The sequence below is a fragment of the Heterodontus francisci genome, chromosome 49 (genome assembly GCF_036365525.1).
Source record: "Heterodontus francisci isolate sHetFra1 chromosome 49, sHetFra1.hap1, whole genome shotgun sequence".
NCBI lineage: Eukaryota > Metazoa > Chordata > Chondrichthyes > Heterodontiformes > Heterodontidae > Heterodontus > Heterodontus francisci.
In genome coordinates, this window is record NC_090419.1 from 9,970,368 (window position 1) to 9,996,492 (window position 26,125).

Consider the following 26,125-nt stretch of genomic DNA (forward strand, 5'->3'; position numbering starts at 1 on the left):
TCACACTCTGTATACCGTGCACAGTTCCAGTCTCCATATCACACTCTGTATACTGTGTACAGTTCCAGTCTCCATATCACACTCTGTATACTGTACACAGTTCCAGTCTCCGTATCACACTCTGTATACTGTACACAGTTGCAGCCTCCATATCACACTCTGTATACTGTGTACAGTTCCAGTCTCCATATCACACTCTGTATACTGTACACAGTTCCAGCCTCCATATCACACTCTGTATACTGTACACAGTTCCAGTCTCCATATCACACTCTGTATACTGTACACAGTTCCAGTCTCCATATCACACTCTGTATACTGTACACAGTTCCAGTCTCCGTATCACACTCTGTATACTGTGTACAGTTCCAGTCTCCATATCACACTCTGTATACTGTACACAGTTCCAGCCTCCATATCACACTCTGTATACTGTGCACAGTTCCAGTCTCCATATCACACTCTGTATACTGTGTACAGTTCCAGTCTCCATATCACACTCTGTATACTGTACACAGTTCCAGTCTCCATATCACACTCTGTATACTGTGTACAGTTCCAGTCTCCATATCACACTCTGTATACCGTGCACAGTTCCAGTCTCCATATCACACTCTGTATACCGTGTACAGTTCCAGCCTCCATATCACACTCTGTATACTGTGCACAGTTCCAGTCTCCATATCACACTCTGTATACCGCGTACAGTTCCAGTCTCCATATCACACTCTGTATACTGTGTACAGTTCCAGTCTCCATATCACACTCTGTATACTGTGTACAGTTCCAGTCTCCATATCACACTCTGTATACCGTGTACAGTTCCAGTCTCCATATCACACTCTGTATACTGTACACAGTTCCAGTCTCCGTATCACACTCTGTATACTGTACACAGTTGCAGCCTCCATATCACACTCTGTATACTGTGTACAGTTCCAGTCTCCATATCACACTCTGTATACTGTACACAGTTCCAGCCTCCATATCACACTCTGTATACTGTACACAGTTCCAGTCTCCATATCACACTCTGTATACTGTGTACAGTTCCAGTCTCCATATCACACTCTGTATACTGTACACAGTTCCAGCCTCCATATCACACTCTGTATACTGTACACAGTTCCAGTCTCCATATCACACTCTGTATACTGTGTACAGTTCCAGTCTCCATATCACACTCTGTATACTGTACACAGTTCCAGTCTCCGTATCACACTCTGTATACTGTACACAGTTCCAGTCTCCATATCACACTCTGTATACTGTACACAGTTCCAGCCTCCATATCACACTCTGTATACTGTACACAGTTGCAGCCTCCATATCACACTCTGTATACTGTGTACAGTTCCAGTCTCCATATCACACTCTGTATACTGTACACAGTTCCAGCCTCCATATCACACTCTGTATACTGTACACAGTTCCAGTCTCCGTATCACACTCTGTATACTGTGTACAGTTGCAGCCTCCATATCACACTCTGTATACTGTGCACAGTTCCAGTCTCCATATCACACTCTGTATACTGTACACAGTTCCAGTCTCCATATCACACTCTGTATACTGTGCACAGTTCCAGTCTCCATATCACACTCTGTATACTGTACACAGTTCCAGTCTCCAAATCACACTCTGTATACTGTACACAGTTCCAATCTCCATATCACACTCTGTATACCGTGCACAGTTCTGGACTCCATATTATGAAAAGGATAGAGGCGCACTGGAGAAGGTGCAAAAGAGTCTACAAGGATACCAGAACTAAGAGGTTATAACTCTCAGGAAAGATTGAACAAGCTGGGGGCTCGTCTCTCCAGAAAAGAGGCGGCTGAGGGGTGACCTGATTGAGGTCTTTAAAATGATGAAGGGGGTTTCGATCGGGTAGACGTAGAGAAGATGTTTCTACTTGTCGGGGGGAGACCAGAACTCGGGGGGCCGTCAATATAAGACAGTCAGTAATAAATCCGATGGGGAATTCAGGAGAAACTCCTTTCCCCAGAGAGTGGTGAGAATGTGGAACTCGCTCCCACAGGGAGTGGTTGAGGTGAATAGTATCGATGTATTTAAGGGGGAAGCTGGATAAACACATGAGGGAGAGAGGAATAGAAGGATATGGTGATAGGGGGGGAGATGAAGTAGGGGGTGGGAGGAGGCTCGTGTGGAACAGAAACACCAGCATGGAGCGGATGGGCCGAATGGCCTGTTTTTGTGCGGTAAATCCTTTGTAAGATATGTTTTTGGGATTAACACTGTACTGACATGTTGTCCAGCAGATAGTTAAAGTGGTTGCCCGATGGGACATCAAGGTGATCACATGGCATTTCAGTATTTTGCCTTGATGCAGGTTGTGCGGGGTGTTTTCTTTTAGCTTGTCTTATCCCTTGTTTCCTTATTTTTCTCCATTCAGATTGTCATCGTAGAGTTTGGCGGAATGCCCTTTAGCTGTGCCCCGCTGAACATAGAGCAGTGGCTTTGGTGTATCCTGATCGGGGTGGGGGAGCTCCTGTGGGGCCAGGTGAGTTAACAATGTCCTTCTTTTCCTTTCCCTGCCGTTATAGCTCCCCTCAACAGAACACTAATATTTTTAATCGTGCCAGTATTGTCTCGGTCGGACCCACCCTCTCGCATCTGAGTCAGTGGGTAGTGGGTTCGAGCCCCCACTCCACTGACCCACGTACCATCAACCAAGCCTGACGCTCCCCTGAGGGAGCGCCGCACTGTCTGAGGGTCAGTACTGAGGGAGTGCCGCACTGTTGGAGGGTCAGTACTGAGGGAGCGCCGCGCTGTCGGAGGGTCAATACTGAGAGAGCGCCGCGCTGTCGGAGGGTCAGTACTGAGGGAACGCCGCACAGTCGGAGAGTCAGTACTGAGAGAGCAGCACACTGTCAGAGGGTCATTACTGAGGGAGTGCCGCACGGTCGGAGGGTCAGTACTGAGGGAGCGCCACACTGTCAGAGGGTCAGTACTGCGGGAGTGGCTCACTGTCGGAGAGTCAGTACTGAGGGAGTGCCGCACTGTCGGAGGGTCAGTACTGAGGGAGTGCCGCACTGTCGGAGGGTCAGTACTGAGGGAGTGCCGCACTGTCGGAGGGTCAGTACTGAGGGAGTGCCGCACTGTCGGAGAGTCAGTACTGAGGGAGTGCCGCGCTGTTGGGAGGGTTAGTACTGAGGGAGCGCCGCACTGTCTGAGGGTCAGTACTGAGGGAGCGCCGCACTGTTGGGAGAGTCAGTACTGAGGGAGTGCTGCGCTGTTGGGAGGGTTAGTACTGAGGGAGCGCCGCACTGTCGGGAGAGTCAGTACTGAGGGAGCGCCGCACTGTTGGGAGAGTCAGTACTGAGGGAGCGCCGTACTGTCGGAGGGTCAGTACTGAGGGAGCGCCGCACTGTCGGAGGGTCAGTACTGAGGGAGCGCCGTACTGTCAGAGGGTCAGTACTGAGGGAGCGCCGTACTGTCGGAGAGTCAGTACTGAGGGAGTGCCGCGCTGTTGGGAGGGTTAGTACTGAGGGAGCGCCGCACTGTCGGAGGGGCCATCTTTCAGGATGAGACGTTAAATCCGAGGCCCCCGTCTGGCCTCTCAGGTGGATGTTAAAGATCCCACAGCCACAATGGTGGGGCGGGGTGGGGTGGGGTGGGGGTCGGGGAGTGGTCTCAGCCCAATATTTATCCTTCAACCAACATCACTTAAAAAGAGAAAAATCAAATGATCTGATTATTTATCACATAGCTGTTTGTGGGATCTTGCTGTGCGCAAATGGGCTGCTGCGTATCCTACAGTGATGACACTTCAAATGGAGTCCTTCATTGGCTGTGAGGCACTTGGAGATCTTCTGAGGCAGTGAAAGGAGCGGGAAAAAGTGCACGCTCTTTCTGCCTTGCTTTGTTTCATCTTCCTTTCTCTCACTCTAATTTTTTCTCCCTCTTCTTTCTCTGGCTCACTCTTTCTTTCTTTCTTTCTTTCTTTCTTTCTATCTTCCTTGCCTTTATTTTGTTCCTTCTCTTTCCCTTGAATCCTCTCCTGTCTATCTATTGGGATCACTGGCCTTGCATTTGCTCACACATGCTCTGTCTTCAATGCCCTTTCCACCCAGCTCATTGCCGTCATCCCAACGAGCCGACTCAAGTTCCTGACCGAGGCCGGACATGGGACGCAGAAGGACGATATCTCCGATGAGGAGCTGGCGGAGGACGAGGAGGAGATTGACCACGCCGAGCGGGAGTTGAGACGAGGTCAGATCCTCTGGTTCCGCGGGCTGAACAGGATACAGACTCAGGTACGGCAAGTCAGGGAACAGCTAACCGGCCTGGAATGGGTGTGACCAGGGTGTCAGAACCAGACCTCCCTCTCCCTCGAAATTATATGTACGTTTTTGTGCGCTTCTAAATGAAGCTTGATTCGATGAAGTGGCAGCATGAGTTTTTTTTAAAATTTTTCGCGGGTGGGAAAGGGAGTCTTTTTCCAGAGTGTGTGTGAATGCAGCTGGTTTAGGAGGATGCTAACAGGCCTCGATGTCACTCGCAAAGGTGCACTGGTGGCTTTGGTGACATAATTGCTTTTTTTTGTTTGAAGGGCATTGTGGTTAGCATCAAGCACAGCGTTCGCAGTTGAGTTCATTTCAGTATAGGAAATGGGAGGAGGCCATTCAGCCCCTCGAGTCTGCTCCGCCCTTCAATGAGATCATGGCTGATCTTCTAACTCGATCCCACTTTCCCCGCCCCATCCCTCGATTCTCTCAGTGCCTGAAAATCCATCGATCTGAGTCTGGAATATACTCAACGAGGGAGCATCCACTGGGGGGGGGGAGAGAATTCCATAGATTCGCAACCCTCCGAGTGAAGAAATGTCTCCCCATCTCAGTCCGAAATGACCGATCCCTTGTCCTGAGACTGTGACCCCCGTGTTCGAGACTCTCCAGCCGGGGAGTGGGGGGTGGGGGGGGGGGAAACAGCCTCTCAGTATCTACCCTGTCAAACCCCTCTCAGAATTTTATACCTTTCAACGCGATTTTAAATTTTAAAATTGCTTCCCATGGGATTACCGGGACAGTGGCAGTGTGGATATGAAGTTGGCTAAGGGACAGAAAGGAGAGAGTAGCAGTGAACGGCTGTTTTTCATACTAAAGGAAGGTATATAGTGGTGACCCTGGACGTTAGTACACAGGGCATAAGTTCAATATTTGCAGATGATACAAAACTTAGAAATGTAGTTAAGAGTGGGGAGGACAGTGACAGACTTCAGGAGGATGTAGACAGACTGGTGAAATGGGCAGACAAGGGGCAGACGCAGTTTAACACAGAGAAATGTGAAACGATACATTTTGGTAGGAAGAATGAGGAGAGGCAAAATAAACTAAAAGGAGCAATTTTAAAGTGGGGGAGGGGGGAAATGCAGGAGCAGAGGGACCTGGGGGTGTTTGTACACCAATCTTGAGAGACGGAGTAAATCAGGAGAAACGGTTTCCGGTGGCGGGAGGGTCGGTAACCAGAGGGACACAGATTGAAGATAATCAGGAAAAGAACCAGAGGGGGGAGAGGAGGAGAATGTTTTTGACGCAGTGAGTTGTTGTGATCTGGAACGCGCTGCCTGAAAGGGCGGTGGAAGCAGATTCAATAGTAACATTCAAAAGGAGAATTGGAGAAGTACTGGAAGGGGAAAAATTTACAGGGATGTGGGGGGAAAGAGCAGGAGTGCAGTGCGATTAATTGGATAGCTCTTTCAAAGAGCCAGCACAGGTACGAGGGGCCGAATGACCTCCTCCTTCAGTGCTGTGTGATTCGATGAACAGATTGGCCTCACAACACAGCCCTTCCACCTCTTGTGACCGGGCATGACAAAATGGAAGTCTCCTGCTTTTTCTGACCATGAGGGTTTCTCTGGGTCATGTGCCACCCGGTTTCCTTGGTAACACCTGCCCACCGCAGGGCAGGAATCGGGACGCGAGAGAACACAGAGGATGGCTGGTGCAGCATGTGGCATTTTCACACGGGAGCTGTGGTATTTTAAAGAGATTTCCTGCATGCGATAGAGGGCAGCTTCATCACTGCAGAGCTCCCAATGTGGAGCTGCACTCTGGGGGATCATGTGATGGAGAATTGACCCGACAATATCATAGCGTTACTTTTTTATTCATTCACGGAATGTGGACATGACTGTCACAACCAGCGTTTATTCCCCATTCCTTCATTGCCCAGCTAAGAATCCACCACATTGCTGTGGGTCTGGAGTCACATGTAGGCCAGACCGGGTAAGGATGGCAGATTTCCTTCCCTGAAGGACATTCGTGAACCAGCTGGGTTTTTATGACAATCCAGCAGTTTCATTGTCACTATTTCTGGCGCGAGCTTAATTTTTAACTCCAGTTTTTATTTTTAATGAACGGAACTCATCCCCAATCCGTTCTCCCCTTCACGGAAGAGTCACCACAGATTTGTGAATTTACTCTTCTAAACAGATCATATTTGTACAGAGTGCACAAAGGAACCTTCCTCCGTTATTGGGAGAGTGTAGAGGGAGCTTTATTCTGTATCTAACCCCGTTTTTTTTGTCCCAAGGTGACCTTTATACCCCAGGCCCCTTTTATATTTTTCACATCGAGGGGGCCTTTATTCCTCAGGCCCCCTTGATGTACATATTTACAGTTTGAAAATAACTTTATTAAAACCAGATAAATAAACAAAAAACTCCAATTAAAATGCCATTCTCGGCCTCGACGATGCACTCCAGTCCCTGCGGTGCCCACCGGTCGCGGAAGGCCTCAAGCGTACCGGCGGACACCGCATGCTCCTTCTCCAGGGCCACCCGGGCGCGAACGTAACCGCGGAGAGGGGCAGGCAGTCACTGTGCTGTACCTGTCCTGGGAGTGTTTGATGGGGACAGTGTAGAGGGAGCTTTACTCTGTATCTAACCCCAGTGCTGTACCTGTCCTGGGAGTGTTTGATGGGGACAGTGTAGAGGGAGCTTTACTCTGTATCTAACCCCAGTGCTGTACCTGTCCTGGGAGTGTTTGATGGGGACAGTGTAGAGGGAGCTTTACTCTGTATCTAACCCCCGTACTGTACCTGTCCTGGGAGTGTTTGATGGGGACAGTGTAGAGGGAGCTTTACTCTGTATCTAACCCCCGTGCTGTACCTGTCCTGGGAGTGTTTGATGGGGACAGTGTAGAGGGAACTTTATTCTGTATCTAACCCCCGTGCTGTCCCTGTCCTGGGGAGTGTTTGATGGGGACAGTGTAGAGGGAGCTTTATTCTGTATCTAACCCCCGTGCTGTCCCTGTCCTGGGGAGTGTTTGATGGGGGACAGTGTAGAGGGAGCTTTACTCTGTATCTAACATCCCGTACTGTACCTGTCCTGGGAGTGTTTGATGGGGGACCGTGTAGAGGGAGCTTTACTCTGTATCTAACCCCAGTGCTGTACCTGTCCTGGGAGTGTTTGATGGGGACAGTGTAGAGGGAGCTTTACTCTGTATCTAACCCCCGTGCTGTACCTGTCCTGGGAGTGTTTGAAAAGCAGCACCAAGCATAAGAAAATGAAAGAAAAGAAAATGTCTGATCTTTCAGATGAATAAGAGGAGTGCCCAACATCACCTGGTGCTTCTGGGAATAGTCAACATGTTTCCAATTTATTCTCATTTGTTTTTTTTCTTTTAAAAGGGAAACCTCAAACGATTGAAGGAAGTTAAGCTCTAGACCTCCATCATCCCAAGTGGAATATAGAAGGCACACCCATGCATTAAAGTAGAAAGTTCGCTCGCCCTCCCTCCACACACCCCCCCCCCCCACCCCCCCTCACAAAGTCCTGTTGCCACCACAACCATTGCAGTGTTGATGTGCTCATTTTCTGAGGGTGTTATTGGAGGCATTTGTTAGCGAGGGTGCTGCTGAGCTTTGTCTGGGGGACGGATGAACGTCTGCAGCGACTTGGGCTCCAAGCTTAGCCTGGGCCCGGTGTTGGCCTGGAAGTGGAGGGTCAGGGGTCACGGTGCAAAATGGAACATCAACGGGCATTTGGGGGACAAGGCAAAGTCGAGGACGCATCGCCTCTGGCAGCCGTTTCACGTGGGGTCTGCCGAGTGTCAGGGGTGGGTGGGGGGGGTTGGGTCGACCTCTCACTCCGCGTTTAACCCGCACATTCAAACTGCCTGCGATGCTTAATGGGACAGCATCGGGCGGCAGTGGTGGCGGCGGGAGTGGGAGACTCTACGTTGCCATCCAGTTTGGAAGTGGTTTGATGCCACTGCTCTGAAGTACTGTCGGAGGTTCTTTCATCCCTGCCCCTATCCTCCTCATGGGTTCAGAAACACAGCCCGCAGCCCTCACAAGAGTAGTCACTCATGGATAAGCACAGGGATTAATCTATACTGCCCCTCAGGCCAGAGACAATTGCCCCATTAACACTGAAGAGCTGAGGTGCAGGTTGCCTGATTATTTTTGCTCGGCAGCGGCCAAGGTGGGTAGACAGAATCCAGGGAGAGATTGGGCATGAATCTAAATTGCCTGGTGGAAGAGGAGCGAGGGCCGGAATGTTCCACTCCTGCTCCTATGCAGCTTCCTGTGCCCACCTGCTGAGTTCCCTATCTCGGCCTTGCTGCCCTCAAAACGTGCACTGTAATTTGGGCGGGGTGGGAGTGAGGAGAGGCATAATTGCTCTCAGATGCTGTGGAGTGGTACACGGCGGGAGAGAAAGAGAGAGGGGGGGGTGGGGGTGAAGAGCCTCGGAAGCTGATCCATCTTACCCGCCCCCCCAGCATCTGGAGCAATGCAAGAAACTCAGAAAAGGGGTAACAAAGGGCCCAAATGGGAAAAAAAATTGATGTAAAATTTGACTACTTTTAAAAGGAAGTTAGCTTTACATTGTCGTTCGATCATGTATGGGCGTGGTGCCTAGATGGTGTGCCACTTGCATGTGTCTTGCTGATGATATCCTTCTGGTGCACCTCTATACACACTCTCTACCACGATGTTGATGGTCTGAGGCTTGCAGTGCCAGTGTGCTCTCCGGCCCGGTGTCTTTGCTGATTGGCTTTGAAGGGAGGCTTAGGATGGATTTCTGGCCTGTGTGAGTCTCTTACTGCCAAAACTGGGCACTTGCAGTGGGGTATGCAGGGTAGGGTAGGAAGAGGACATAACGCAAGAAATAGGAGCAGGGTGAGGGGCGCGGGGGGCCTCACAGCCCCTCGAGTGTACTTCGCCATTCAGTAAGATCGTGGCTGATCTTCTACCTCAACTGCACTCTCCCACCCAATCCCTCAGTATCCCTCGATTCCGTTAGGGGAGGAAGGAGAAGGGATTCACAGCGTTTACCTGCCCCATGCGCACAAGAGGAGACCCTTCCTGCTCTGCATTTGACCTTTGAACTGCGGAAGATGTCAAATCACTGATTTTATATATATATAGTAATGTAAATATGATGGATGTCAAAGCAGTCAAACTTGAGGTTAGGAGTGGAGGGGGGTGGGAAGGAGGTAGGACATGCAGGGAGGGAATAGCCCTACCCCCACCCTCAATGCTATCGACTAATCTATGTAGTAAAGTAGAGCTTCAACCCTGTGAGGCCAAAGGCGACCTCGGGAAACGGGCCGACTGCAAGATCAATGACAGCCAACTTCCGTGAGCGCGAGTGCAATCGTTCCATGTCAATTCTTTTGTTTGTTTTGATATATTATGATAAAGCAAAAAAGCAAGAAATGCCCCAAAAATAATCTGTCTTGTTATCCGATTTGTAGATGTTTCTTGCCACACAGAAGAACTTGGCCCCTGCTCAGTCTGGGCAAGATCGTATTCTCACAATGACATATTTTTATAGACTTCTCCCAGAGTGGGGAGGGTCTTCCTAAGTTCAAACTTTACAGCCGACACCAAATTGAGGCAGTGGTTGGGGAGGTGGTGGGGGGGGGCTACCGAGAAAGACTGCAAGAAAATACAAGGAGATATTAATAAGACATGCAGAATGGGCAAATGAACGATCAATATGGATAAGTGTGTGGGAGTGCATTTTGATAGGAGGAATCAGGAGGCCACATACTCCTTTGGAAAAGACCCTCGCTGGGGTCGAGTAGCAGAGGGACCGGGGGTACAGTTACACAAATCGCAAGAAGTAGTGACACCGCTTAATAAGGTCACAGAAAAAGCAAATCGAACCCTGGGGTTCATTTCTACAGGGATGGAATTCAGAGGTAGAGCAGGTATGTTAAACTTGTTTAGAATGGTGCACAGTTCCAGTCTCCGTACCACACACTGGCTACTGTGCACAGTTCCAGTCTCCATATCACACTCAGAATACTGTGCACAGTTCCAGTCTCCGATTCACACTCGGAATACTGTGCACAGTTCCGGTCTCCATATCACACTCAGAATACTGTGCACAGTTCCAGTCTCCGATTCACACTCGGAATACTGTGCACAGTTCCAGTCTCCGTACCACACTCAGAATACTGTGTACGGTTCCAGTCTCCGATTCACACTCGGAATACTGTGCATGGTTCCAGTCTCCATATCACACTCGGAATACTGTGCATGGTTCCAGTCTCCATATCACACTCTGAATACTGTGCATGGTTCCAGTCTCCATATCACACTCGGAATACTGTGCATGGTTCCAGTCTCCATATCGCACTCGGAATACTGTGCATGGTTCCAGTCTCCATATCGCACTCGGAATACTGTGCATGGTTCCAGTCTCCATATCACACTCTGGATACTGTGCATGGTTCCAGTCTCCATATCACACTCTGAATACTGTGCATGGTTCCAGTCTCCATATCACACTCTGGATACTGTGCATGGTTCCAGTCTCCATATCACACTCGGAATACTGTGCATGGTTCTGGTTTCCATGTTAGAAAATGGACATAGAGACAATGGAGAAGATCAAAACAAGAATCACTCGGTTGATACCAGAACTGAGAGGTTATAACTATCAGGAAAGATTGAACAAGCTGGGGGCTCTTTTCTCTAGAAAAGAGGTGGCTGAGGGGTGACCTGATTGAGGTCTTTAAAATGATGAAGGGGGTTTCGATCGGGTAGACGTAGAGAAAATGTTTCCTCTTGTGGGGGGAGACCAGAACTAGGGGGGTCATCAATATAAGACAGTCAGTAATAAATCCAATGGGGAATTCAGGAGAAACTCCTTTCCCCAGAGAGTGGTGAGAATGTGGAACTCGCTCCCACAGGGAGTGGTTGAGGTGAATAGTATTGATGTATTTAAGGGGGAAGCTGGATAAACACACGAGGGAGAGAGGAAGAGAAGGATATGGTGATAGGGGGGAGATGAAGTTGGGGGTGGGAGGAGGCTCGTGTGGAGCAGAAACACCGCATGGAGCAGATGGGCCAAATGGCCTGTTTCTGTGCTGTAAATTCTGCATAATTCCTGTCTCTTCACCTATGTTGATTTTTTTTTCTCTTCTTGTCAGACCTGATGCCTTTCTAATTGAACTGAAAGTGGCAAAGCGCTTGGGTTGTCAGGGTTGCTGGGGTGGTGGGAGTAGGTGTGGCGCTTGGGGAGTATGTGATAGCAGTAATGGAGAACTGACAACACTGAGCCCAGCCCTCCAGGATACAGCTCACTCAACAGGCCAGAGGTGATAGGGGTATCAGCAACTTGCATTTATATCGCAACTTTAATATCGTAAAGTATCCCAATGAGCGTCACAGGAGCGTAAACAAACAAATTTGGACATTGAGCCACATAAGGAGATATTAGGGGCAGGTGACAGATGGTGTGTGAGTTGGAGGGGAACTTCCAGGTAGTGGTGTCCCCATGCATCTGCTGCCCTTGTCCTTCTAGGTGGTCACAGGTGGAGATTATTCCACTTGCGTCAGGAGTGTGATGGAATACTCTCCACTTGCCTGGATGAGTGCAGCTCCAACAACATTCAAGAAGCTCAACACCATCCAGGATAAAGCAGCCCGCTTGATTGGCACCCCATCTACAAACATTCACTCCCTCCACCACCGACGCACAGTGGCAGCAGTGTGTACCATCTACAAGATGCACTGCAGCAACGCACCAAGGCTCCCTCGACAGCACCTTCCAAACCCACGACCTCTACCACCTAGAAGGACAGGGGCAGCAGACACATGGGAACTTCACCACCTGCAAGTTCCCCTCCAAGTCACGCACCATCCTGACTTGGAACTATATCGGCCGTTCCTTCACTGTCGCTGGGTCATAATCCTGGAACTCCCTTCCTTACAGCACTGTGGGTCTACCTACACCACTCGGACTGCAGCGGTTCAAGAAGGCAGCTCACCACCACCTTCTCAAGGCCAATTAGGGATGGGCAATAAATTCTCTCCTAACCAGCCATGCCCACATCCCATGAATGAATAAAAAAAAAACACTGCTGATTTGTGCCTTGTGGACAAGGCACTGGGGAGTCAGGAGGTGTGTTACTTGCCACAGAATTCCCAGCCGCTGACCTGCTCTTGTAGCCATGGTATTTATATGACTGGTCCAGTTCAGTTTCTGGTCAATGGTGACCTCCAGGATGTTGATAGTGGGGGATTCAGTGATTGTAATGCCATTGAATGTCAAGGGGAGATGGGTGGATTCTCTCTTGTTGGAGATGGTCATTGCCTGGCACTTGTGTGGTGCGAACGTTACTTGCCACTTATCAGCCCAAGCCTGGATATTGTCCAGGCCTTGCTGCATGTGGGCACAGACTGCTTCACTATCTGAGGAGTTGTGAAGGTACTGAACACTGTGCAATCATCAGCAAATATCTCAATTTCTGTCCTTATGATGGAGGGAAGGTCATTGATGAAGCAGCTGAAGATGGTTGAGCCTCAGACACTACCCTGAGGAATTCCTGCAGTGATGTACTGGGATTGGACTCCAACAATCACAACCATCGTCCTTTGCGCTAGGTATGACTGCAACCAATGGAGAATTTTCCCCCAATTCCCATTGACTCCAATGTTGCTTGAGCTCCTTGATACCATACTCAGTCAACTTTTGTAGAGAAGATTGAGGAGGTGAGGAGTTCCACAGTTTTGTAGGGAAGATTGAGGAGGTGAGGAATTCCACAGTTTTGTAAAGAAGATTGAGGAGGTTAGGAATTCCACAGTTTTGTAAAGAAGATTGAGGAGGTGAGTTCCACAGTTTTGTAGAGAAGATTGAGGAGGTGAGTTCCACAGTTTTGTAGCGCAGATTGAGGAGGTGAGGAGTTCCACAGTTTTGTAGAGAGGATTGAGGAGGTGAGTTCCACAGTTTTGTAGAGAAGATTGAGGAGGTAAGGAGTTCCACAGTTTTGTAGGGAAGATTGAGGAGGTGAGGAATTCCACAGTTTTGTAAAGAAGATTGAGGAGGTGAGGAATTCCACAGTTTTGTAAAGAAGATTGAGGAGGTGAGGAATTCCACAGTTTTGTAAAGAAGATTGAGGAGGTGAGTTCCACAGTTTTGCAGAGAAGATTGAGGAGGTGAGGAGTTCCACAGTTTTGTAGAGAAGATTGAGGAGGTGAGAAGTTCCACAGTTTTGTAGAGAAGATTGAGGAGGTGAGGAGTTCCACAGTTTTGTAGAGAGGATTGAGGAGGTGAGTTCCACAGTTTTGTAGAGACGATTGAGGAGGTGAGGAATTCCACAGTTTTGTAGAGAAGATTGAGGAGGTGAGTTCCACAGTTTTGTAGCGCAGATTGTGGAGGTGAGGAGTTCCACAGTTTTGTAGAGAAGATTGAGGAGGTGAGTTCCACAGTTTTGTAGAGAAGATTGAGGAGGTGAGGAGTTCCACAGTTTTGTAGAGAAGAATGAGGAGGTGAGGAGTTCCACAGTTTTGTCGAGCAGATTGAGGAGGTGAGTTCCACAGTTTTGTAGAGCAGATTGAGGAGGTGAGTTCCACAGTTTTGTAGAGCAAATTGAGGAGGTGAGTTCCACAGTTTTGTAAGGAGGGCAGAGGGAGGTGACGGTGGGGGTTAATTGTGTTTCATTAGGTATATTCCTCCACTGGTATTGCATGATGTGGTTTATAGGGTTGTGTGTCTTTGGTTACAATTCCGAAGACCTTTACTAATTTCCTTGCTCTCCCGGGCATTTAAAAAGTTTCCAATGCACTGTACAACAAAAGACTGACCAACGAGAGAGAAAATGGTGGGAAAGCACAATGCTCTTGGTCCAGACGAGGTCTCCGCTAAAGCAGGGCTCTTAGTTTGGATCTTGCTGTGCATTTCTTTTTGACATGCCAACCCAGCTTTGGTGTAAGCATCTTGTTTGATAGACCGATGCTTCATGGAGCCAGGAAACTGCTTGTTGAGATGGTAATGATGTTGCTGGGAAGTGGTAATTAATATAAGGGCTATACTGCACTGATGGACTGGCACCTGCAATGCTCCAGGCTCTGTCTGATAGCCATTTTAAGCCAGACACCCACTAGTACAGCATCAGAATCCATCAGGGGCATGTGGCTAAAGGTACAATGATACAGACTTGAACCCATAATCTAAGGCTGGCACATTAATGTGCTATCATAGAATGGTAGAGCACAGAAGGCGGCCATTCAGCCCACTGCAGCTGTGCTGGCTCTTTGAAAGAGCTATCCAATTAGTCCAACTCCCTCCTGCTCCTTCCCTCATCAGCATGACATGAGCATCCAGAGGTTCACAACCCTCTGAGTGAAGAAATCTCTCCTCATCTCAATTCGAAGTGGCCGACCCCGTAACCTGAGGCTGTGACCTCTAGTTCTGGGATCGCCAGCCAGGGGACAGTGGCCCGTCAGGCCCTCTGTAATCATTTTATACATTTCAATGAGATCCCTTCTCATTCTTCTGAACTCCAGAGAATATAGGCCCATTCTACTCAATCTTTGCTTGGTAGCACAGCCCCTCTCATTCCTCTCAGGCATGTCTAGCCAGGCCTTACATTTCACCCTTGCTTACACTGGCCACTGGCTTTAACACTGATTTGTTGCATTCCTCAGACGGCCCTGCCAAGGTCTGCATGGGTCAAGGAGCGTGGCATTCTGCAGCGTATTGTCTCGACATAGCTGCACGATGATTGCTCCAACAGCTCACCAAGCCTAGTAAATTTAAAGGGTTTTTTAAAAAAGGCTCTCATTTAGATTTCACAATGTGTGGGCCTCTCCCATTATAATGCCCACAGGAAATGGTAGTGGGTAGTGATATTTGTCTCTCTGATTAGTGACGGGAAGGTGTTTTTTTTTTACATTGGAAAGTCTATGAACCCACCTCGCCACCCCCACAACTACCGCCGGGACTGTGCGGATGTGTGAAGCTGCCCCGAGTCCTCACCAAAACAAGAGGAGTTCTCAGCCAAGGTGACTTGTGCCGAGAAGGGGTCCCGAGAGGTCAGATGTCATTGCGGAACGCCTTGCTGACGTGGTTTCAAGCAAGTTCCGTATCAAAAAATGTCATTTCATACAACTGAATGTAAAATAGATGTCAGCATGCACTCTAGGATGTGCCTCCAATCATTATAAGACAGTTGGAATTAAAGTCTTCACTCCCAATAGGACAACTATTGTTGTAGAAGATGTCACTCTCCCATGAGGAGATAGAAGAGGATCCTTCACTCCCAATAGGACAGTTGCTATCATGGTGTATAGGTTATAATCTAAAATACATTGTTCTCCAATAGGAAGAAGGACCTTCGTTCCTGTCATATTCTCTCTCATTACCCAAACAGGAGAGGGATGCACCAATGAATGGAGTGGGTACTTGTACTAGTGGCACAGGCCTGATATGTGTGCCAGTCTGTCAACGGTTCGACTGCATTGCCACAAAAGCGGTTACCGCCTGGCACCGAACCTGGATGAATGACCATTTATTTATTTATCTATCTTGCCGACACGGACGGATGGATTCCACTCTGCTCTCAATTTCTCGGTTGTTTCAAAGCTGCCTGAGCCTACTAACCCACCCAAAAATATCTATCTATCTCATTCTCTCTCTCACAGATGGAGGTAGTGAGCACGTTCAAGAGGAGTGGCTCATTTCAGGGCGCCATGCGACGACGTTCATCGGTCCTCAGTCAACTCCATGATGTAACCAATCTTTCTACCCCTACTCACGTAGTCCTTTCCACTGTCAACACCTCCAGTGCCACCGGGCGTGAGTCTCTAACTTCCTTTAAAATGCACGAGATTGGCGTTCCTTCGCACCGATCCTCTCTCCGAGTGCCGATGCATAATTACAGAAGGGCGCGTAGCTACACACTCAAAAACAATCACGCGACCACTTTTCTTTTTCCATTCACGCCAAAAGAAAAGACATCTTGCCGGTCAAAGCATTGCCCCATGCTCCTTTTCCATTTCTTTGTGGTTTTGTTCCTTTGCGAAGGAAGGAAGGTGGGGGGGGGGGGGGGGTCGAAGGTCGCTGGTCATTGGCTGTTCTGTTTTTGAACTAGTGAACTGCCCCCACCCCATTTCCTACCCTTCAAAGTTCAAAAGTAAGCGTTCGAGTATAAGCCCGAGGACTTGCCAAGCCTTAATCCTTTCCTTGCAGTGCATCTCAAACTCTTTGACTGTTCTTTTTCTGGGAGTGTCAGGACAAACTGTATTTAGACTGGAAAATTTGTTAATGCTGCTTTCCGTCCTAACCAACAGTGATTTTTACTTTCTCAGGGGGTCCATTGGATCGTCATGAACCTGCATTGGTCACAACTATTCCAAACAGGGTATCTCATCGTTCCCCAACAACCCACCCACCCCCATTTCAGGCTTCCCATTAATCCCCTTATTTAATCCCTTCCACTCCCTTCGCCCGCCCTTTCTCCTTTGGGTGCAAACAGCAGGAAGGTTTATGCCACAGGCATTTGCCTCCTGCTACTGTGAAGAGGAGGAGGCCATTCAGAACTGCCAGTCTGTTCCGTCACTCAATCAGATCATGGCTGATCTGTATTTAAAGTCCCACCTTGGCCGTAACCCTTAATAGTCTTGCCTAATAAAAAATCTATCAATCTCAGTTTTGAAGTTTTTACTTGACGCCCGCCCTCCCCCCTCCACAACCAGTCTCAACAAGTTTTCAGGTTCTGCTCCCTTGTTCTGGACTCTTCCCCCCCCCCCAAACCCACCAGAGGAAATAGTTTCTCTCTATCAACCCGATCGAACCCTTTAATCATCTTAAACCCCTCGATTTAGATCACCCCCTTAATCTCCTACACTCGAGGGGAATACAAGCCCAGTCTGTGTAACCCGTCCTCGTTATTTAACCCTTTCAGTCCCGGGATCATTCTAGTGAAACTGCGCTGTATCCCCCTCCAAGGCTGGTATATCCTTTCCTGAGGTGTGGGGACCAGAACTGAATGCCGTTGCTCCAGTTAGGGTCTAACCAGAGCTCTGTGCAGCTCTGTGGTCATTGAATGGGAAGTGCGACTGAGGTCAGAGGAGTAGGATCAGATCTGCTGGGGCTTTTGCATTTCTCTCTCTCCTTCCCTACGTCTTTCTCTTATTATCTCCCTCTATCCCTCTCTCTCCTTTTCGCCCCATCCTTCCCACCTTCTTTCCATCTTGTTTTCTATCCATCTTTTCTCTCGCGAGGTTATCTATATTAAACGGTATGGATAACCTATACCCCTAGAATATTACTTCAACACCATGTACACTCTTTATTCAAAGAGTGATAAATGTTTGAATAACTGCCAGCTACAGTACCCTAAAGACATTGGCCTAGTTCAAAAGATGGCTGGATGCTAGGCTGGGAGAGCTCAGAGAATTGGATAAATACCTGAGAGCAAGGTTTTGCAGAGCTCTGGGAGAAAGAGCAGGAGAGTAGAATGAGTTAGATAGCTCTTTGAAAGAGCTGGCAAAGGGGGCGATGGGCTGAATGGCCTCCTGTATGATTCTGTGATGGAAGAGACAGGTTTGCTGGTCCTCATAGCTCCCAGCCTTCCTATCCTCTTTCCTTCCCTCTTGAGACTCGGAGGGCGGAGTTCCAGAGCGGTAAGTTACCTCGGGTGGGGAGAAAAAACTGAAAAAGTGACGACACAGGAAAGCTGTGACCTGATTGGCTGGTAGGGAATCTGTACCGAATTTGAAAATAAAACTGATAAAAATTGATTAAAACACTAATTAACTAATTAATAAGTAGAGTAACTAAACCAGAGGGAGGAGATTACTGTATTTAGTTAGCATTTAATATTTATTGTAGAAATCTAGCACCAGGGACCATATAGTTAAGTGTATCATAATTTAGTAAGGATTTAATAAGTATTTATTTATTTTAAATTAATTTATTAATTAGTGCTAGAAATGTCAGTTAGAGGGGTGAAGTGCTTCACCTGTGAGATGTGGGCGGTCCGTGACGCTTCCAGCGTTCCGGACGACTACATCTGCAGGAAGTGTACCCAGTTACAGCTCCTCACAGACCACATGGATCGGTTGGAGCGGCAACTGGATGCACTTAGGAGCATGCAGGTGGCAGAGAGCGTCATAGACAGGAGTTTTAGAGAAGTGGTTACACCCAAGGTGCAGGCAGATAGATGGGTGACCGCTAGAAGGTGCAGGCAGTCAGTGCAGGAATCCCCTGTGGCTATCCCCCTCTCTAACAAGTATACCGTTTTGGATACTGTTGGGGGGGATGGCCTATCAGGGGAAAACAGCAGCAGCCAGAGCAGTGGCACCACGGCTGGCACTGTTGTTCCGCAGGGAGGGACAAAGTGCAGAAGAGCAATAGTTATAGGGGACTCTATAGTCCGGGGCACAGATAGGCGCTTCTGTGGACGTGAAAGAGACTCCAGGATGACCCTGGTGCCAGGGTCAAGGATGTCTCTGAACGGACAGGGGGCATTCTGAAGGGGGAGGGTGAACAGCCAGAGGTTGTGGTACACATCGGTACCAATGACATGGGCAGGAAGAGTGATGAGGTCCTGCAGGGGGAGTTTAGGGAGTTAGGTAGTAAGTTAAAAAAACAGGACCTCCAGGGTTGTAATCTCTGGATTACTCCCTGTTTCAGATATCTGGACCATTGGGATCTCTTCAGGGACAGATGGGACCTGTACAAGAAGGACGGGTTGCATCTAAACTGGAGGGGCACTAATATCCTGGCTGCAAGGTTTGCTAGCGTCACGCGGGAGGGTTTAAACTAGTGTGGCAGGGGGGTGGGAACCAGAGCAGTAGGACAGCTAGTGAAATAAATGAGGAGGACATAGTAAATAAGGCCAGTAGGACTAAGAGGAAGAGCAGGCAGGGAGATGTTGCTGAGCACAGCGGGACTGGTGGTCTGAAGTGCATTTGTTTCAATGCGAGAAGTATAACAGGTAAGGCAGATGAACTTAGAGCTTGGATTAGTACTTGGAAATATGATGTTGTTGCTATTACAGAGACTTGGTTGAAGGAAGGGCAGGATTGGCAGCTAAATGTTCTAGGATTTAGAAGCTTCAGGTGGGATAGAGGGGGATGTAAAAGGGGTGGGGGAGTTGCATTACTGGTGAAGGTGAATATCACAGCTGTACTGCGGGAGGACACCTCAGAGGGGTCATGCAGCGAGGCAATATGGGTGGTGCTCAGGAATAGGAAGGGTGCAGTCACGATGTTGGGGGTTTACTACAGGCCTCCCAACAGCCAACGGGAGGTAGAGGAGCAGATATGTAGACAGATTTTGGAAAGATGTAAAGGTAACAGGGTTGTGGTGGTGGGTGATTTTAACTTCCCCTATATTGACTGGGACTCACTTAGTGCTAGGGGCTTGGATGGGGCAGAATTTGTGAGGAGCATCCAGGAGGGCTTCTTGAAACAGTATGTAGATAGTCCAACTAGGGATGGGGCCATTCTGGACCTGGTATTGGGGAATGAGCCCGGCCAGGTTGTTGAAGTTTCAGTGGGGGAGCATTTCGGGAGCAGTGACCATAATTCCATAAGTTTTAAGGTACTTGTGGATAAGGATAAGAGTAGTCCTCGGGTGAAGGTGCTAAATTGGGGGAAGGGTAATTATAACAATATTAGGCAGGGACTGAAGAATTTAGATTGGGGGCGGCTGTTTGAGGGTAAATCAACATCTGACATGTGGGAGTCTTTCAAACGTCAGCTGATTAGAATCCAGGACCAGCATGTTCCTGTGCGGAAGAAAGAAATGTTTGGCAAATTTCGGGAAGCTTGGATAACATGGGATATTGTGAGCCTAGTCAAAAAGAAAAAGGAAGCATTTGTAAGGGCTGGAAGGCTAGGAACAGACGAAGCACTTGACGACTATAAAGACAGTAGTAAGGAACTTAAGCAAGGAGTTAGGAGGGCTAAAAGGGGTCATGAAAAGTCATTGGCAAACAGGATTAAGGAAAATCCCAAGGCTTTTTATACATATATAAAGAGCAAGAGGGTAACCAGGGAAAGGGTTGGCCCACTCAAGGACAGAGATGGGAATCTATGTGTGGAGCCAGAGGAAATGGGCGAGGTACTAAATGAGTACTTTGCATCAGTATTCACCAAAGAGAAGGACTTGGTGGATGATGAGCCTAGGGAAGGGAGTGCAGATAGTCTCAGTCATTTCATTATCAAAAAGGAGGAGGTGTTGGGTGTCTTGCAAAGCATTAAGGTAGATAAGTCCCCAGGGCCTGATGGGATCGACCCTAGAATACTGAGGGAGGCAAGGGAAGAAATTGCTGGGGCCTTGACAGAAATCTTTGCATCCTCATTGGCTGCAGGTGAGGTCCCAGAGGACTGGAGAATAGCCAATGTTGTTCCTTTGTTTAAGAAGGGTGGCAAGGATAATCCAGGAAATTATAGGCCGGTGAGCCTTACGTCAGTGGTAGGGAAACTATTAGAGAGGATTATTCGGGACAGGATTTACTCCCATTTGGAAACAAACGAACTTATTAGCGAGAGGCAGCATGGTTTTGTGAAGGGGAGGTCGTGTCTTACTAATTTGATTGAGTTTTTTGAGGAAGTGACGAAGATGATTGATGAAGGAAGGGCAGTGGATGTTATCTATATGGACTTTAGTAAAGCCTTTGACAAGGTCCCGCATGGCAGACTGGTACAAAAGGTGAAGTCACACGGGATCAGAGGTGAGCTGGCAAGATGGATACAGAACTGGCTCAGTCATAGAAGACAGAGGGTAGCAGTGGATGGGTGTTTTTCTGAATGGAGGGATGTGACTAGTGGTGTTCCGCAGGGATCAGTGCTGGGACCTTTGCTGTTTGTAGTATATATAAATGATTTGGAGGAAAATGTAGCTGGTCTGATTAGTAAGTTTGCGGACGACACAAAGGTTGGTGGAGTTGCGGATAGTGATGAGGATTGTCAGAGGATACAGCAGGATATAGATCGGTTGGAGACTTGGGCGGAGAAATGGCAGATGGAGTTTAATCCGGACAAATGTGAGATAATGCTTTTTGGAAGGTATAATGCAGGTGGGAAGTATACAGTAAATGGCAGAACCCTTAGGAGTATTGACAGGCAGAGAGATCTGGGCGTACAGGTCCACAGGTCACTGAAAGTGGCAACGCTGGTGGATAAGGTAGTCAAGAAGGCATACGGCATGCTTGCCTTCATTGGTCGAGGCATAGAGTATAAAAATTGGCAAGTCATGCTGCAGCTGTACAGAACTTTAGTTAGGCCACACTTAGAATATTGCGTGCAATTCTGGTCACCACACTACCAGAAGGACGTGGAGGCTTTGGAGAGGCTACAGAGGAGGTTTACCAGGATGTTGCCTGGTCTGGAGGGCATTAGCTATGAGGAGAGGTTGGAAAAACTCGGATTGTTTTCACTGGAACGACGGAGGTGGAGGGGCGACATGATAGAGGTTTACAAAGTTATGAGCGGCATGGACAGAGTGGATAGTCAGAAGCTTTTTCCCAGGGTGGAAGAGTCAGTTACTAGGGGACATAGGTTTAAGGTGCGAGGGGCAAAGTTTAGAGGGGATGTGCGAGGCAAGTTTTTTACACAGAGGGTGGTGAGTGCCTGGAACTTGCTGCCAGGGGAGGTGGTGGAAGCAGGTACGATAGCGACGTTTAAGAGACATCTTGACAAATACATGAATAGGATGGGGATAGAGGGATACGGATCCCGGAAGTGCAGAAGGTGTTAGTTTAGGCAGGCATCAAGATCGGCGCAGGCTTGGAGGGCCGAATGGCCTGTTCCTGTGCTGTACTGTTCTTTGTTCGTTGATTATGCCTAACATTCTGCCTTTTCCTTCACCTACTCTTTGTCCTCCCTGTTGCTTTCTCTCTCTCTCTCTCTCTCTCTCTCTGTCACAAGAGCTCCTGCCTTTGGCCTCTTGGCCACTAGTCACCTTGAGCAGAAACAGCTTTAAACAGTTAGTGGAGGGTTATTCTGGTTATCTTACCGGAAGAGCCAAGAGGGTTATGGCTTTGAACCACTAGCTCTGTTTGCCATTCGAGAAGGAGGGTGCACAGGAGAGGCTGTATTCCCCTCGAGTGTAGGAGATTAAGGGGGTGATCTAATCGAGGGGTTTAAGATGATTAAAGGATTCGATCGGGTCGATAGAGAGAAACTATTTCCTCTGGTGGGGGGGGGGAGTCCAGAACAAGGGGGCAGAACCTTAAAATCCGAGCCAGGCCATTCAGGGGGTGATGTGAGGAAGCACTTCTTCACACAAAGGGGAGTGGAAATCTGGAACTCTCTCCCCCCCAGAAAGCTTGTCGAGGCCGGGCGGGGGTCAATTGGGAATTTCAAACCCGAGATTGATAGATTTTAGTTGGGTGAGGGGGTTAAGGGTTAGGGAACCAAGGCGGGGAAATGGAGTTAAAATACAGATCAGCCACGGTCTGATTGAATGGCGGAACAGGGTGGAGGGGCTGAATGGCCTCCTCCTGTTCATAATGTTCCATCCTGAAGTGATGGGATCTGTACCAGCCAGCAGGAGTGCATTGTCTGCTGGTGGTTCTGGTCAATTTCAGTGCCCAGACTGACTCAAACGGATAGGGAGGGGAAGGAAGGGGAACTTAATCACACAGTGACACAGAGGTGGCAAAGGGGAAAAGGAAGGCAAAGGAAAACAGAGTCGAATCTAATTCACCTGCCTTCACCTGCACAGTTTGGAACGGGGATGGGGCCCAGAAAGAATTGAGTGAGATTTTATGGCGTCACCTTCTGTTTAAACGTGGCCTTTGGGCAACAGACCAGGGTCGAGCCTGAAATGGAGGAATGGGGGTTCCTTAAATCGGTGGTGCGGGGTTGTAGGGCTCTGTCAAGCCAGCAAGCCCGCACTGGCCAGCCTCACTGTGTGTGTACATACGTGTCTTTGTGTGTCTGTGGGTGTGTGTGTTTACAGGCATGTGTAAGTAGAAACTGTTCAACTTCCAGCTGCCGTTGGAGATCAGTTCGAAGCAGCACGTTGTGATGTTTGTCCATCGGCTCACTCCCCACCTCCCCCACTCCTCCATTTCACTGACCATTTCCCATTCATTTTATTTAAACCTTGCCTTCGTTTGTTGGTCATTGCTTTCCTGTTTTGTTCTTTTTTTTTTTTGGCCCTTCCTCCAATCCCCGTCATGCTCATTTTCCTGCCGCAAGTTGCAGAATTTTTTTTTTTCAAATTCCAAACAGGGGGCGGGGGGAGGGGGAGGGGGAGAGCCCCTGAAGAGTCTGCGGGGTAGCGTACCAGGTATTCAACACTGACGCAGGTCACCTTTCGGGCACGTGCCGGGCGTGACCCGCCTCAGGTCTCCACTCCCAACACCACCTCCTGCAATCTGTCGCCAGTCATTAGACTTCAGACAAGCAGTGAATGCCTGTATGGTAAACGGGTGGGGATGACATTTAGTAACTTATATCTCATCATGTTTGAGGATGGAGTGTCAATCAAGCGGGCTGCTTTGTCCTGGATGGTGTCGAGCTTCTTGAGTGTTCTTGGAGCTGCACCCATCCAGGCAAGTGGAGAGTATTCCATCACACTCCTGACTTGTGCCTTTTAGATGGTGGACAGGCTTTGGGGAGTCAGGAGGTGAGTTACTTGCCACAGGATTCCTAGCCTCTGACCTGCTCTTGTCGCCATAGTGTTGATATGGCTGGTCCAGTGGCCTGGGGGTATAATTACAGCGCAACAACTTTCCATTGGAAATGGGGAAATGGGGACTGGACACTTGGAGAAGTGCTCCAACTATTCCCCAGCCTCTAACCCCTGTACTGTATGATTACGTTTGGTCTTGACACCCCATGGGAGACAGCTTAATGTATTAATAAAGGCAGGGGATATACCACTGTACATTCATTTGTCTCTCCAATGTTAAGAGAAATACACTTCCAAACAAGACTCCTTGATTACCCTCAGTACCCTTGAGCTGAGGAGAGGGGAAAAGACCACCTTCTCCTGAGTACTGAGTCCCTGTTACTCCCCAATGCACAGTTGCCAGTGACTTCTGGGTGACTCTCTCGTGCACAAGTGACTCCTTTACGGAAATGAGGGGTTGTGTGGGTGGGGGGTGAAGAACGGAAAAGTTAAGTTGGGAAATGTGTATGAGAGATGGGCCTCGGGGGAGATATTCACACTGTGGGACCCGCCTAGTGACTGGAAATGGGGTGGTTTTGGTTAGGACACCTGACAGGGTTACCCCACTTAAGGAACACATCTAGCTGTTATGGGGAGGCATTCTAGGGGTGCAAATAACCCCAAGGGAGTATTCTAGGGGTGCACAAAACCCCAACAGAGTATTCTAGGGGTACAGATAACCCCAACAAAGCATTCTAGAGGTATAGATACCCCCAACGGAGTATTTTACAGGTACAGATATACAGTGATGGCCTTCGAGGGGCACAGATATTCTGAGGGGGAGGCATTCGAAGGTACAGATACACCAAGAGGGGATGCTAGGGACACAGATACAGAAATCCCGAAAGGTTGATTTACATGGCCATAACAAAACACTGCGGTTCATTTCTAGAGGGATGTTGTGTTAAACTTGTATCACACCTTGGTTAGATCACACTCGGAATACTGTGCACAGTTCCGGTCTCCATATCACACTTCAAATACTGTGCACAGTTCCAGTCTCCATATCACATTCGGAATACTGTGCACAGTTCCGGTCTCCATATCACACTTCAAATACTGTGCACAGTTCCAGTCTCCATATCACACTCGGAATACTGTGCACAGTTCCGGTCTCCATATCACATTCGGAATACTGTGCACAGTTCCGGTCTCCATATCACATTCGGAATACTGTGCACAGTTCCAGTCTCCATATCACATTCGGAATACTGTGCACAGTTCCGGTCTCCATATCACACTTCAAATACTGTACACAGTTCCAGTCCCCGTATCACACTTCAAATACTGTACACAGTTCCAGTCTCCGTATCACACTTCAAATACTGTACACAGTTCCAGTCTCCATATCACATTTCAAATACTGTACACAGTTCCATTCTCCATATCACACTTCAAATACTGTACACAGTTCCAGTCTCCGTATCACACTTCAAATACTGTACACAGTTCCATTCTCCATATCACACTTCAAATACTGTACACAGTTCCATTCTCCATATCACACTTCAAATACTGTGCACAGTTCCGGTCTCCATATCACACTTCAAATACTGTGCACAGTTCCAGTCTCCATATCACACTTCAAATACTGTACACAGTTCTGGTCTCCGTATCACACTCGGAATACTGTGCACAGTTCCAGTCTCCATATCACATTCGGAATACTGTGCACAGTTCCGGTCTCCATATCACACTTCAAATACTGTACACGGTTCCAGTCTCCATATCACACTCGGAATACTGTGCACAGTTCCGGTCTCCATATCACACTTCAAATACTGTGCACAGTTCCGGTCTCCATATCACACTTCAAATACTGTACACAGTTCTGGTCTCCGTATCACACTTCAAATACTGTACACAGTTCCAGTCTCCGTATCACACTTCAAATACTGTGCACAGTTCCGGTCTCCATATCACACTTCAAATACTGTGCACAGTTCCGGTCTCCATATCACACTTCAAATACTGTACACAGTTCTGGTCTCCGTATCACACTTCAAATACTGTACACAGTTCCAGTCTCCGTATCACACTTCAAATACTGTACACAGTTCCAGTCTCCGTATCACACTTCAAATACTGTACACAGTTCCAGTCTCCGTATCACACTTCAAATACTGTACACAGTTCCAGTCTCCGTATCACACTTCAAATACTGTACACAGTTCCAGTCTCCGTATCACACTTCAAATACTGTACACAGTTCCAGTCTCCATATCA

General features: G+C 48.4%; 1 protein-coding gene across 8 annotated transcripts in view; it reads left to right on the forward strand.

Moving 5' to 3' along the window:
* LOC137358276 (plasma membrane calcium-transporting ATPase 3-like) overlaps positions 1–26,125 on the forward strand; it is a 110,351-nt gene that overhangs the window by 71,645 nt on the left and 12,581 nt on the right. For 6 of the 8 annotated variants that reach the window (XM_068024187.1, XM_068024183.1, XM_068024186.1 and 3 more), the window contains 2 exons: positions 2,417–2,524; positions 4,098–4,280. In XM_068024187.1, coding sequence (XP_067880288.1) covers positions 2,417–2,524; positions 4,098–4,280 — 291 coding nt within the window. Of the gene's footprint in view, positions 1–2,416; positions 2,525–4,097; positions 4,281–15,909; positions 15,997–26,125 lie in introns of all 8 variants that reach the window. The other 2 variants (XM_068024182.1, XM_068024180.1) reach the window with 1 other exon arrangement.